At 44.8% G+C, this 14,238-nt stretch overlaps 1 protein-coding gene across 1 annotated transcript; it reads left to right on the top strand.

Moving 5' to 3' along the window:
• Positions 1-5,394: 5,394 nt before the first annotated feature.
• Positions 5,395-13,630, top strand: ERMAP (erythroblast membrane associated protein (Scianna blood group)). The gene is made up of 9 exons (XM_057553834.1): positions 5,395-5,479; positions 6,214-6,330; positions 6,851-6,883; positions 7,897-7,929; positions 9,726-9,746; positions 10,554-10,574; positions 10,672-10,698; positions 10,806-10,832; positions 12,829-13,630. Exons 1-9 carry the CDS (start codon positions 5,395-5,397, stop codon positions 13,551-13,553), a joined length of 1,089 nt encoding a protein of 362 aa, XP_057409817.1. The 3' UTR covers positions 13,554-13,630.
• The last annotated feature ends 608 nt before the right edge of the window (positions 13,631-14,238 follow it).

Consider the following 14,238-nt stretch of genomic DNA (forward strand, 5'->3'; position numbering starts at 1 on the left):
ATTTTAGTCCCACGTTAACTTTCTATCGATACTTTAGTTCCACAGTACTAAAAGCAAACACCTTTTACTTTAAAGTACTTTATCATATCATTTGATGTTTGCAAGTCTGTGCTCTTTGCCAAAATCAACATATAATGAAGACATGGCTTTGTTTACTGAGATTCAAACTTGATGCAATGCTTTAAAATAAACTCAGTACTTTCAGAAACATAAAAAAAATCATATGTATAAAATAAATAAGCTACAAGTATATATAGTACAACAAGACAATATAGCCAATATTTTAGAATAACTATAAATGGAATATAACCTTTATTTAATTTTTTTTTTTTTTTTTTTATTTTTTATTTTTGGCTGTGTTGGGTCTTCGGTTCGTGCGAGGGCTTTCTCCAGTTGCGGCAAGCGGGGGCCACTCTTCATCGCGGTGCGGGGACCGCCCTTCATCGCGGTGCGCGGGCCTTTCTCTATCGCGGCCCCTCCCGTCGCGGGGCACAGGCTCCAGACGCGCAGGCTCAGCAATTGTGGCTCACGGGCCCAGCTGCTCCGTGGCATGTGGGATCTTCCCAGACCAGGGCTCGAACCCGTGTCCCCTGCATCAGCAGGCAGATTCTCAACCACTGCGCCACCAGGGAAGCCCATAAATGGAATATAACCTTTAAAATTTTTGAATCACTATGTTGTACAACTGAAACTTATATAATATTGTACATCAACTATACTTCAATAAAAAAAGGGGAAAATTGTGTGATCATCTCAATACATACAGACATATCAGTTGACAAAATTAACATCTATTCTTGATAAAAACTCTCAGAAAACTAGAAATAGAAGGGAATTTCCTGACCTTGATAAAAGGCATCTATGAAAACCTTATGGCTATCATTATACCTAATGGTGAAAGAAGGAATGTTTTCCCTAGGATCAGGAACAAGGCAAGGAGCCAAGGCAACAAGGCAAGATAAGGAAATAAAAGACATTCAGATTAAAAAGGAAGAAGTAGGACTGTCTTTACTCACAGGTGATGTGATCTTCTATATAGAAAATCCTATGTAATCTGCAGAAATGCTAGAATTAGTAAATGAGTTTAGCAAGGTCAGGGATATAAGGCAAAATATACAAAAATCAACTGTATTTTTATATGTTAGTAATGAAAAATCAGAAATTAAAATTAATAACTTAATACTATTTATAATAACATCAAAATATTAAATACTTATGAGTAAAGCTGACAAAAGATGTGCAAGATCTATACACTGAAAACTATAAAATACTGCTGAAAGAAATTAAAGAAGACCTAAATTAGTAGAGAGATAAACTGTTTATTGGCCAGAACACTCAATATTGTTAAGGTATAAATGGTCCCCAAATTGTGTCATGTACATTGAACTTTAGGAAGTGAAATTATGCTTTATATTTATTAGGGGAACTTTCTTCATAAAGGAATTTCATGATAACCACTCTGAGAAGTGAGGAAGTGATTTGTGCATTTTGTAACTCATGATACAAGGCTGTGCATTCATTCATTCACTCATCTATTTATCCATGTTTTACATTCTACCTACTTCCAGAAAGGATCCCGTCAGTTTGCTTGCATGATGCCCTGATATGTGCAAGATGGCCTTGTTCTGAGTGTAAAATGAGGACAGTAATACTTATTTTTCAGGGTTGTTGTCAATAGCAAAGATAATATATGTAGAGTACCCACAGATGCAATAAATTGGAGCCATTATGGATATAGAACAATATTAATAACTCAAAAATATATTTATGATTTAGTATTAATTCAATCTTACAGTAACATAATGTTGATTGTTATAATATTGATATATTATAATATAAGTTAACTGAGGACATGATGGAAGAAGGCCATCCTGGTCAACCAGATCAGAAGAATAGATCTGGAGATCAGTACGGTGACCAGATAGAGGGTTATTACATCCATGCAAGAAAATAGGAAATAAAAGATTTGGCAGCACTTAATTTTCCACTCAAAGCTCTGAGAAGAGACGCTGTAAAGCAACTGTGGCTGTGGCTTCTGATTTTGGACCTCGGAGGCACTTCCTGCTGTGCTTCTTTGCCTCCTGGACTGTGTGTGCCTTTGCCCAAAGTGGATTCTGTTTCTTCTCTTTCTCCTTCCCTTCCTGGTCATCCTCCTCCTTCTTTTAATATATTTGTTTCCTGATAATCACAGTAATACATGTTCAAGGTAGAAAATTTAGAAAATACACAGGGAAAACCATAAAGATCACCTTCATTCCCCTCTCCCACCCTCAGAAATAACCACTGCTTAATATCTACATTTTTGCCTTTTTCCTAAGCATATTCTGCCTAAATTGTATCATCCTATGCATCGTTTTAAAAATTTATTGTTTGGGATATAGTGAAAATTTCCCAGTGCTGTTAAAGATTGTTCTATCATGTGATTATGAAATACTGCATAGTATTTAATTGCAAGAATGTACCATAAATATTCATTCCCATTTTAGTGGACTTTTAGGTTGTCTTCAATTTTTTCTTTTCGTAAATAACTTTGTGATGAGCATCCTCACCATCAAATCCTTATGCACATCCTTATTTATTTCTGTAGTATTCTTTTCTGGAGGTGAAATTACTGGATTAAAACTTTTGCCTACGTGTCAACCTTTTGATACTTATTGCTAAATTATCCTTTAGCAATGAAAGTTGTTTAGCAATGGACAAGGGAGTCAGTTTGCCCACATGTGTGCTAACTCTGGGTATTTTTCCCCCTGATATTTGATAACTTGAAGGAAGACAAAGCATATCTAACTGTGGTCTTAATTTGCATTTCTCTAATGACTAGAGAGTGAAAGTCCTGTATCTGGTGTCATCTTTTCTAGCTCTCCTCCCGAAGCCACCTCACCTGCCCTCATTACTCAGAGTGACAATTGGATGGAAGGACTTCATTTGCTTTTTTTAAAAAATAGAAATATATATTACATTTATTTGTATTTTAACAACCCACATTGTCAGTTTTTAATTATTCCTCATTTATTTCCAACTTTTTTTTTTTTTAATTTTTGGCTGTGTTGGGTCTTCATTGCTGCGCGTGGGCTTTCTCTAGTTGCGGCGAGCAGGGGCTACTCTTCATTGTGGTGCGCAGGCTTCTCATTGCGGTGGCTTCTCTTGTCGCAGAGCACAGGCTCTAGGCGCGCGGGCTTCAGTAGTTGTGGCGTGCGGGCTCAGTAGTTGTGGCTCGCAGGCTCTAGAGTGCAGGCTCAGTAGTTGTGGTGCACGGGCTTAGTTGCTCTGCGGCATGTGGGATCTTCCCACGGCTCGAACTCGTGTCCCCTGCATTGGCAGGCGGATTCTTAACCACTGCGCCACCAGGGAAGTCCTACTTTTTTATTCTTAGTATCTGGTGCAGACCATTGAACCGCATGCTCTCTATGAATGCTCACTATAGCCCTATCTACGAGGTGGGTGCTATTATTAACTCCACTTCATGTGTGAATGAGAGGAGACTTGGAGTAAACTAGCCTGTCCAAGGTCACACCAGGGAGGTGATGGCAGAACCAGGGCTTGAATCCAGGCTGACTCTAGAGCCCATCCTCTTAATCACTTAATAAACTATCTGAATCTAGGAAGATGGGGCCCTGAGGGTCTCCTCTTATTAAATTTCAGGCAGCCCTGGTTCAGCTTGCAGCTCCACATCACTCTGGGCATGGCTACCCAGGTTGTGTTTCAAAAATACCTTCTCATTGAGGGTTTGGGGATTGGGGTAATTCCAGGGCATCCAGGGCCCTGCCTACTTCCACCTTCAACCTTTAATTGATAAGGTAGAGAGCCTTTCTCATTTACCTAACTTGTCCTGTTCACTTTCTGAGTAGCTGGTAACCTGCAGGAAAGTGGGTGGGATAGAGGCAAAACAAACAAACAAACAAACAAAAACAACAACAACAAAACCATCCTAACCGTATTCCTAACCTTACAATGTCCTAGCATTATGTTGCCACTTGCAACATCAGGGGATTAGAGGGGTTGTTATATGCATGCATCATGATTTTAAAACAACAAACAAAGAAAACAAGCCTAAAGCAGTGTGCTGTTTGCTGTGAGAAAAACAGAATTGGAAATGTGTTCAAAGCTTGAGTCCATCTTCAGTTTCCCCATCTTGCTTTGTCTGCCCCACCTCCTCCAAGCCCCACTTTGCCATCTTCCAAGACCTGCAGAGATCTGGCCTTACGACTTCCATAAAACTCTCCTCTTTTTTTTTTTGTCAGTGCCACGCGGCTCGTGGGATCTTAATTCCCTGACCAGGTATTGAACCCAGCCCCTCTGCAGTGAAAGCGTTAAGTCCTAACCACTGGACTGCCAGGGAATTTCCAAAACCCTCTTCTTTGGAAAATATTTGAAGTCTTGGAGAATGTAAGAGACAGTTTCTCTCTTCCTTGAGTATTTGCATTTGAACTTCAACCCCAGGGGTGGCATGAAAGGTTTGTTTCCTGCTCAAGGAATTTCAGACAGTAGCAAGTAGGAGGGGAAAGAGTCGTACAGGAGGGAATCCCTTAGGGTCTTCCTGTGGTTAGTGCACACAGTGACCCACACCTCCCAGGGATGATTGTCCTCTTTTAGTTTAGTAATAATAACAACAGGCATATGTGGCAAGTGCTCCACATGCATCATGTCCTTGAACCCTCACATTTGCCTCTGAAGAAGGTTCCCCATTTATACATTAAGAACTGAAGACCCACAGATGTCAACTTTCCCAGGGACACAGAACTAGGACATGGGTGGAGCGAAGACTTGAACCCAGGTCTTTCTAACTCCAGACCCTGAACTTGTAGGATTAGTGCCTTCATAATGAAATGGAGGAACTTCACTGCCTTGGTTTCTTGTTTCTCAAGAGTCAAACTTGAAAAGCTGTCAGGGAAGAGCTCCAGGCTACATTGTGCGTCCACGACTGGCTTGCAATAGGCACTTCCCAAGCCTGACCTGGGACACTAAATGCAAAAAGAAGCCAGTCCTCCCGTGTTTACCTGGTTAGTTCTGGGTATAGGTTCTCATTCTTCTGGACTCCTCCCTGTGCCTTCTAAATCACACTCAGAGTGTCACCCTCCAGTGCTCACTCATGGCATTTATAGACTTAACCATGATGCCAGCCTCTGTGTTGAGCACTTACTTCCTTCAATCCTCACAATGATTCTGCCAGGAGGCACAGTTATTATACCCATTTCAAAGATGGAGAAACTGAGTCCCAGAGACTCAGGCCACATGGAGGTAAGCAGCAGAGCTGGGATTCAATACCTGGCCTGTGACTCCAGAGTGTACCCAATGCAGCCTCCATCTCTGCCCCACCTCCTGGGTGGTACCCTTTCTCCCATCAAGCTCGCCAACTCTTTCTGATGTCTCCCTGTGTCTGTCCTCTTAGTTTGGATGAAGATGGCAAGTTCCTCAGGCTCCTGGCTCTCCAGATGCTTCATCACACTCATCTTCCTCCAGTTGCCTTTGCATGTGTCAGGTGAGAGTTTCTGTACCTCTTTCCCTGCCTGGGACATCTGACAAAGGGGTTCCAAGAATAAGGAGGCCAGGCCCGGGGCCTTATTTCTTCTTGGGTGCATGTTCCAGAGGGCAGGCCGGGCTTGGCGAGCCTCAGTCTCTCTCCGGGGGTCACACAGTGCTGAGTGAGAATTCACATCCAGCTTAGGCTCTTTGCCACTTGTCATAGAGCCTCTTCTGCTGTTATTTTCTTCGCTAGTTCTTCTTTTCGTTCTTCTTTCTCTCCTGTCTAGACGTTCGGCTTGCTGCTGTAACACCATAGAAATTGTTTTGCCCCTGCTGATAGGGCTCAGGGCAAAGAGTTCGTTGACTGCTGTTCTATCCCAGAGTGAGGATTCGAAGGGGCAGCAGATGGGTGCTCATGAGAAGACTATAGCGGTTCCTGAGGAAGCACCTCCAGCTCTCCAAAGTCTCGGGCAGGATGAGATTGTGGTTGAGATGCTGAGTTTGACTCATTGTCTTCAGGCAGGACCATTGAAACCAATCCTGAGAGATAAACATCTCACTTTAAAGTCATCCCTGGGTCATCTGGGGTTTGAGTCGCTGAGAGAAGCAGAGAGCCTCACCAACTTGGCTGGAGGTCTCTCTCAAGGTGATGGAGGCAGTTGGGATGTGCCTGAGTCACCTGCCATTCGAGGTGGGGCCCTTGGCATGGAGAAGCTCTCAGAGGGTGGTCACAGGTGGCTTCTGTTTCAGCCCCATCTCCAGGGAGGTTCTCCTCATCAGCAGTGGCTCTTGCTGTGATCCTGCCTGTCCTGGGGATTTTCATCTTGGTGGGCATTTACATCATCTGGAAGCAAAGAAGGTCAAAAGGTAACTAAGTGGTAAGGGAGCCCAGGCTGGCAGGAATTGGTACTGCAGCCTCTCTAGGAAAAGGCTGGGAGGAAGCAGACATAGACCTAACAGTTATCCATAGGTTGTCTGGGAGAAAACTGGTAGAGCTGTGTTCTGGGGACCCACATTGAAGAGAGGATCAAAGAAAGTGCAGAAAGCTCCTGGGCAGAGCTGTGAATTAATTAGAAGACTGGCATGATGCCAGTCTTCTAATTAATTAAGAAATCCAATCATATCCATTGGATAAAACCCTCATTAATATGGTTGCATTTCATGGCTCGCAGGGTTGCCAAGGACCTTGAAAGTCACATAACTGAACACTCCTCTCCCTGTCTGATGGTTTGAAGACCCTCTAATCCTTTCTGATGGTCACACACCCACAGCGACAAGGAGCAAAGTCCTGCTCAGGCAGCCTGTGGTCCCTTGGACAGCTCTGCCTGTTAGAAAAGGCCCTTCCTTAAGCTGAGGTGATATCTCTCTCTCTCTCTCTCCCTTCCAGAGAGGCTTCTCTATGAACACGCAATGGAGGTAGGTGAGTGTCCTGGGCTGGGCAGGTATGTTTCTCCGTTTTGTTCATTTTTGTGTCCCCAGGGCCCACTAATCTAAACTCCAGACCTGAAGATCCCAGCATCTGCTGGGTGGTGACGGTGGTGGTGGTGTCAAAACCTGTCGTTCCCAGTTTCTGCTGACTCTTCCTTGTAATAACTTGCCTTCCAGTATGTTTGGTGATTTTGTCTCTGAGCTCATGGCTTGATCTTATCCTGGGGGAGTTGTGTAGGTCTAAGGTAGGGGACCCGTTTAGTCATTCAACAAATAATTGATAATTCTCTGCTAAGTGGTGCAGACTATACCAGATGCTGGGGACACAACAGTGAGTGAAAGTGGACACGGTCTTTGCCTTCTTGGAACCTTCCGTCTAGTCAGGGAGGTATACGTGCATTAAATAATTACACAAATAAATATGTACAAAAAAACCACAAAAGGAAGTTCTGAAGGCTGGGAAGACGGTGACTGGGTGGAACCAACCAAACTTCAGGGATGGCAGAGGAGTTTCCAGATGATGTTCCCAGTGATGTTTGATCTGGAAGATGGACAGGCATGGGGGAAGGGGGAATAGGAAACAACCAAAGCAGAACAGCTTGAGAAAGATACATGGTGCAAAAGTGAGGGGAAATGTGGCAGAAGGTACTGCTGCAGAGTTAGGCGGGGACCAGCATGTGAGGCCTTGCAGATCCCATGAAGGGTTTTCGTCTTTCTCCTCGGAGCTGTGGAGAAGCTGCGAATGGGCTATCCTGACCAGAATTGTGCTTCCAGAAAGCTCTCTCTGGCTGCTGTGTTGAGAGGAGGCCAGAGGGAGCGAAACAGAATTTGAGGGCAATTTGGGCCGCTCTTTCTGGCATCCAAATGAGAGATGAGGGCCTGGATCAGGGAGGTGGAGGTGGAGATAGAGGGGGACAAGTTCGAGAGCCCATAAATTCAATAGGAAGCAGGGACCCTCAAGGTTATGGCACAGAATCTCATTTTCTTTTACTTTCCTTCCTCTAGAAAATCTTCTCTCAGACCATGCAAAAGAAAAAGGTAATTATATATATAGAATAAGGGGTAGGGAACAAATAACATTTTTTCTCCTACATAAATGCTAATAGTTGTTATACATACAATATATATGTGGTGTATGTGTATACACACGCACACACACACACACACCACACATATATTCTCTGTTAATACCATTGGAATTTATTTTCTAATATCAAGGGGTTATAGGTTTGGTAGCAGTGGCCGAAGGGATGCCTGGGGTCAAAATTCATAGGTTCTGTCATTGGCTTTCCCACCAATCACCTAAAAAGAAGATCCATATACTATTTTAACATATATTAAAATGGTATTATAGGAGGATCCACACAATCTTTGCATTGAGAGAGGTGGTGTGAAACAGTGGGAGGGGCATAGGCTCTGGAGTCCGCAGCACCTGGCTCAGACCTGCCACTTACTGGCTGGGTTAAGTCGCTTTACTGCTCTGAGCTTTGGTTTCCTCATCTGTAAAATGGGGATAATAGATCTCTTCACCCGGTTATTTTCAGGATTAAAAGAGACAACTTAAAAAAAACCCCACAAAACTCCTACTACAGTGCCTGAAACCTTTCCCTTATTGCCATTTTGTTTTCATTAATTGAATGTTTGCTCTGGGCCACTGAGGGTAAAAGACAGACACCCCAGGTACAAAAAAGCAGGTGGGGCTCTGCCCTCTGAATGTCTAGCTGGGAAGACGAGTCACTGGCTCAGAAATGGCTCCACCTGCAGTGATTTCGGCATCTCCTCCCTTCCCCCCTCACATCTGCTCCAGGCTAGTTAAAGCATGGGGGTGCACACCTCAGGGACACAATGACCGTCGTGTCCTAGAAGGGAAGGAACAGTGTGGTGTAGTGGGGAAGGCCTCCAACTAGGAATCAGACAGACTTGGGTTTGAATCCTGCCTCCTTGGCCACTTACCAGATGGATAATCTGGATAAATTTCCATGTCCCTCTGAGCCTCAGACCACCACTCTGTAAAATGGGAATAATAATTATATGCACCTCACATTGTTGAGCGGATTCAGGGCCTACGTCGTAAAAACAGGACACACTAAATGGAGGCTGTTGGTAGTGGGAATGGTAAAAATAAACCATTATCTTGTTAGGGGCCATATCATATTCAGCTTCACTGCCCCAATGCCCAACACCTAACACATGCCCAGCCCTTAGCACAGGGCCTGGCAGTGAACTCAAATGTATAATTTCAACTCTGTGGCAGGGCCAGTGCTAAGGGGAAATGTGGGCAGATGACCCTTCCAGAGAGGCTGCAAGTACTCCCCCAAAGCACAGAAGCATATGCACACGTCCCAGACCTTCTGGGGTCTCCAAATTTGTGTTTCTCCACAGTACTTCAGCGGGGTGGGGGGAGGTTAGTGTAGAGAATAACAGCCCACATCAGTAAGTCAATGGTAGGCCTTCAGCTAGTTTTACACCATAGATATTATAAACAGTTATAAAAGGGCGGCAAGGCATACACTCATGGACACTCGGTTACAAACATATTGGAAACAGTCATATGAACAGCGGAAATGAAACCAGACAGACAAAAGGAAGGGAAGAGGAACCAAAGTCAGGGTAGTCCAGGTCATCTGGAAAGTGGCACCAGCACCGGTGAATCCCCCAGTCTGCCCTTAGGAGGATGTGACTGTATTGGGGGCTGATAGGATTGTCATCATTCTTTCTGCCGGGGGTGGGGTTTGGGGGCTGGGGGGCATGGGGGCGGAGTGATGAGACTTCCTGGGCCCTGGGGATAAAGCGGCAGGATCTGCTCACTTGTGCCTCTTTCTCTGTTTTTTTAGGACGTCTCTATAAAGCCCTCAGTAAGTTCTGCTCCTCATCCGTGCCACAAACCTCCTTCTGCTGACATCTTTGCTTTATGATGAGAGTCTCAGATTCACCTCCTGGGGCAGAAGAGAGGGGGCAAGGATACTTCAAGCATGAGGGTTGGGAATTTCCTGGCTCCCTAAGGCCTCTTTTTTCTCAAATATTCTGTGCTCCTCTTTCCTGCACAACTGTTATGTAGTCTCTAAATGGGAAATGTTTTAGCAAGAAGAGAGATACCTTCCATAGGTGAAGCCATCTGGGAGACGCTTCTGTCACTCAGGCATGACGTTCCCTTTGGTGGGACCCAAGGTAGATGGATCCTCATTCAACTGAATATGTGGAACAGTTCTTCTCCACCTGTTCATGTATGAGAACCTCTTCATAACAACAACAACCCCAAATCCTCAGACATGTGATATGTCTATTTGATTTTACATTGAGAAAATATGCATAAGAAAATCTAATGGAAATTAGTAATAGTTTTAAATGAACTTATATTTTATTCTTCTCCCGCAACATCTACATACGTTTATGTTGCCATCACTTACATGTGTGAGATGTGTTGTTGATTCAATCTGCAGGTCAGGTTTGGCTCCCATAGGGACTCGCTGACCCTCTGCAGTATCTCTGGGGACCCCAGGCCCATGGCTGGGAGCCATTGCCGTTGGAAACACTGTCATGGGGAAAGTTCAGAGTATTGCTAGTGGGGATCTGCTCTGGGAATGCGGTTGGGGTGGGACCGGAGCATCACAGGCATGTATGTACAAGCCCTCATTCTGATCTGTCAAATTGTTATTCTTTAGAGAAACTCCGGCGTGAACTGAGTAAGTTCCCCTGTTCTTATAACTTCTATACCAACTTATCTCCTGTTGATTCTATGTTTCCAGTGAAAGCTCACTCCCCTTGTTTCTTCTTTTGTAGAGTTAAAGAGATCTGCAGCAAACTCAGGTGAGGTGCACTCACCCTGTCCCCCCACTCTACCTGCCCCCACTCCACCTGCACCAGGAGGTCTCCATTTCTCCACCACTTTAACAATCCCTTTTTCTGTCTTCCAGGCTGGAGAAGGGCCCGGCTACACTTTGGTAAGTTACACCAGTTTAATGGATCCACATTTCAGAGCCCATTGCTCTGTTCCTTTGGAAGGCAGACTGTAATTAAAAAAAACATTTAAGTCAAATCTGTTTATCTGCTTATCAAATTTTAAAATCTTTGATTCAGAAAGTCTCCCTTCTTTTAGAACACTGATAAATATTTGGTTTACTCTTCTTATGGGTTTTCTATGATTTTTGAGATTTTTCTTAAGTTCATTGATTATTTGTATTTTATCTTTTTGGCTTGTCTGCGCCTGTCCTATTCTGGCTACTTTTCGATTTGTGGGGACTTTTTCTATATTCACTCTTGGTCCTATTTTTCACAAAATATTTTTCTGAGTTTTTCATTTGCATGTTAATTTCCTTTTTTTTTGGATGCATGAGTGTTTTATTTTTCTGTAGTCCAATCTATTCATCTTTTCCTGTGTAGTCTCTTCTGTGCTTTCAGGTTGGGAAGTCCTTCCTTTCCCGCTGTTGGATAGATAGATAGCCAGTGCTCCTGTCTCTTCTTTCTACGCATCTGCCACATCCTTCTTTCTCTGAAGATCAGTTTCCTTGGGGGGTGGTGATTCTCAGAGAAGGGAGTGAGTTGGGCAGATGCCCCAACAATGTAGACTATGAAAAGTTTTCATAGTTTTCTTCAAAAAGACTTGCACGTCTCTTTTCAATTGTTTCCTAGTTTGCATGTTTTGCTGCTGTTTGAACGAGACCTGTTATTTTCACTGCTTTGCAGTCCTTCTCCACTTTGCAAGCTGCTCATCCCCCTTCCGTTCACAGGGTCTTCCTTCAGGCAGGAAAAATATAATCCATGAGTCGGCCACTTGAGAAAACACCAGGTCACCTTGGTTGGAATTCTGGGAACTTACAAACACTTTTCACTCTCACAGTCTGACTCATTCCCACTACTTTGACCGAGTACACATTTCATGTATTTAACTCTCCAAGAAGAGCCTGTTTTCCGTACTTGGGGAAGGAGGGAGACTCACTGTGACCCTCATAATCCACAATTTTAAGGAAGAATCCATCTCTCTATTTTAACATTTTTATTTTATTTATTTTTGGCTGCGTTGGGTCTTTGTTGCTGCGTGCGGGCTTTCTCTAGTTACGTGGAGCGGGGGCTACTCTTCATTGCGGTGTGCGGGCTTCTCATTATGGTGGCTTCTCTTGTTGCGGAGCATGGGCTCTAGGGCACACAGGCTTCAGTAGTTGTGGCATGCAGCCTCAGTAGTTGTAGCATGCAGGCTCAGTAGTTGTGGCTTGTGGGTTCTAGAGCGCAGGCTCAGTAGTTGTGGCGCACGGGCTTAGCTGCTCCGTGGCATGTGGGATCTTCCTGGACCAGGGATTGAACCATGTCCCCTGCACTGGCAGGCAGATTCTTAACCACTGCGCCACCAGGGAAGTCTCTCTATATTACCATGTTAAAATGATAGTGATAAGCAATAATTTTAGCTAAGAAAATGAGCATCACACACTCACTGTGTGAACAAGGCACTATCTCATGCATTAGCTCATCAAATCAGCACAACAGCTCTCCAACATAGGTGCTGCTATTATTCCCACTTTACAGACGAAGAAACTAAGGTTTGGAGATGAATAACAAGCCCAGGGTCACATAACTAGCTTGTGGCAGAGCTGGGACTTAAAACATGCTATCTAGCTACTGGGTCTAACATCAAAGCCTGTTTATTATCAGGAATTAGATTTCTTTGGACTAGCAAAGACAAAGGCAGTATTTCCTAAGGATTAAGGCAGCTTCACAGATGGGTGAGAAACGTTTCCTCTTTTACTTAGTAGACCATCAGCAGATCTAGGAGACTGGAAGACAATTTTCTTTAGTTCAAGGACATGTGAAGGTGAGGGCACCATAAACTAAAATGGGCCGATGACAGTGGTTGCAGACCTAGGGATGATTATTCCCTCCAAAGCTACTCAGAGATCCCTTGAGACCTAGCTGTCTCAAACCTCACCTCTCTGTGACTCTCTGCAGTGACGGTGACCCTGGACCCAGACACAGCGCATCCCAAACTCATCCTGTCTGAGGACCGCAGGTGCGTGAAGCTTGGAGACACAAGGCAGCCTGTGCCCAACAACCCTCAGCGATTTGACTTCGTCGTCAGTGTCCTGGGCTCTGAGTACTTCATAGCTGGCTGTCACTACTGGGAGGTGTCTGTGGCAGACAAGACCAAGTGGGCCCTGGGGGTGTGTAGTGAATCAGTGAGCAGGAAGGGGAAGGTCACCGCCTCGCCCGCCAATGGACACTGGCTCCTGCGACAGAATCGCGGGAATGAGTACGAGGCCCTCACATCCCCGCAGACCTCCTTCCGCCTGAAAGAGCCCCCGCGGTGTGTGGGGATTTTTCTGGACTATGAAGCAGGAGTCATTTCCTTCTACAACGTGACCGACCAGTCCCACATCTTTACTTTCACCCACAGTTTCTCTGGCCCCCTTCGCCCTTTCTTTGAACCTTGCCTTCATGATGGAGGGAAAAACACGGCACCTCTAATCATCTGTTCTGAACTCCAAAAACCGGAAGAATCAACTGTCCCCAAGCCAGAAGAAAAAGGCCTTGCTAATGGAGATGTGGCCCTGCAGGTGGACCCTTTTCTGCTCCCCGCTCAGGCACCAGAGCTCCTCCCACTCAGAGATATGATCCTGTCCTGGCCCTCTGACATTGGCCCAGCCCTTCAGGGGCTCAAGGTTCCTTCTTTTTAGGGATGAGCCTCATCTCCTGCTCCCCGGACCCTCCAGCCCAGTGCCCTGGATTTCAGTCTCTTGGTCTAACCACCTGATTCTGGACCGTCTCTCCTCCTTTCCCCCAACCCAGGCCCCTTTGTGGTTTCTCTTGTACCAACTTTCTCCCAGGGCTCAGTTCTAAACCATGTCTTCCTTCTGGGGACTTGAAGTTTGCATTGCTCTGGAAGAATTCTTGAAAACCAAATGATGGGAATTCCCTGGCGGTCCGGTGGTTAGGACTCCGTGCTTTCACTGCTGAGGGCCCAGGTTCAATCCCTGGTTGGGGAACTAAGATCCCGCAAGCTGTGTGGTGTGAGCAAAAAAAAAAAAAAAAAAAAAAAAAACGGGAAGAAAACCAAGTGAACAATCAGATTAGGTTTAGGTGGTGTTGTTGAATGTGTGTCACTGAGATACAGGGGCTCTTTACTCGAGGGGCTGTTTAAAAGCACTTCATCCTGCCTCACCCTGCACTCAGGCTTGTAGTCATGAAGTTATGATGACCAGTACTGACTTCTTACTTATCCCGTCAAGAACTGCTTTTCTCCTTTTCTCTGTTCAGGCCTCTAGCCCCCATAGCCAGCTTTTTAAAAGTAAACATGTTTTGGATCACACACTCTTCCTTCTTTCTTCTAGAATATAGGGCAGAAGCCCAGAGGAATTAAAA

Source organism: Balaenoptera acutorostrata, chromosome 1, assembly GCF_949987535.1.
Source record: "Balaenoptera acutorostrata chromosome 1, mBalAcu1.1, whole genome shotgun sequence".
In the NCBI taxonomy this organism is placed as follows: domain Eukaryota; kingdom Metazoa; phylum Chordata; class Mammalia; order Artiodactyla; family Balaenopteridae; genus Balaenoptera; species Balaenoptera acutorostrata.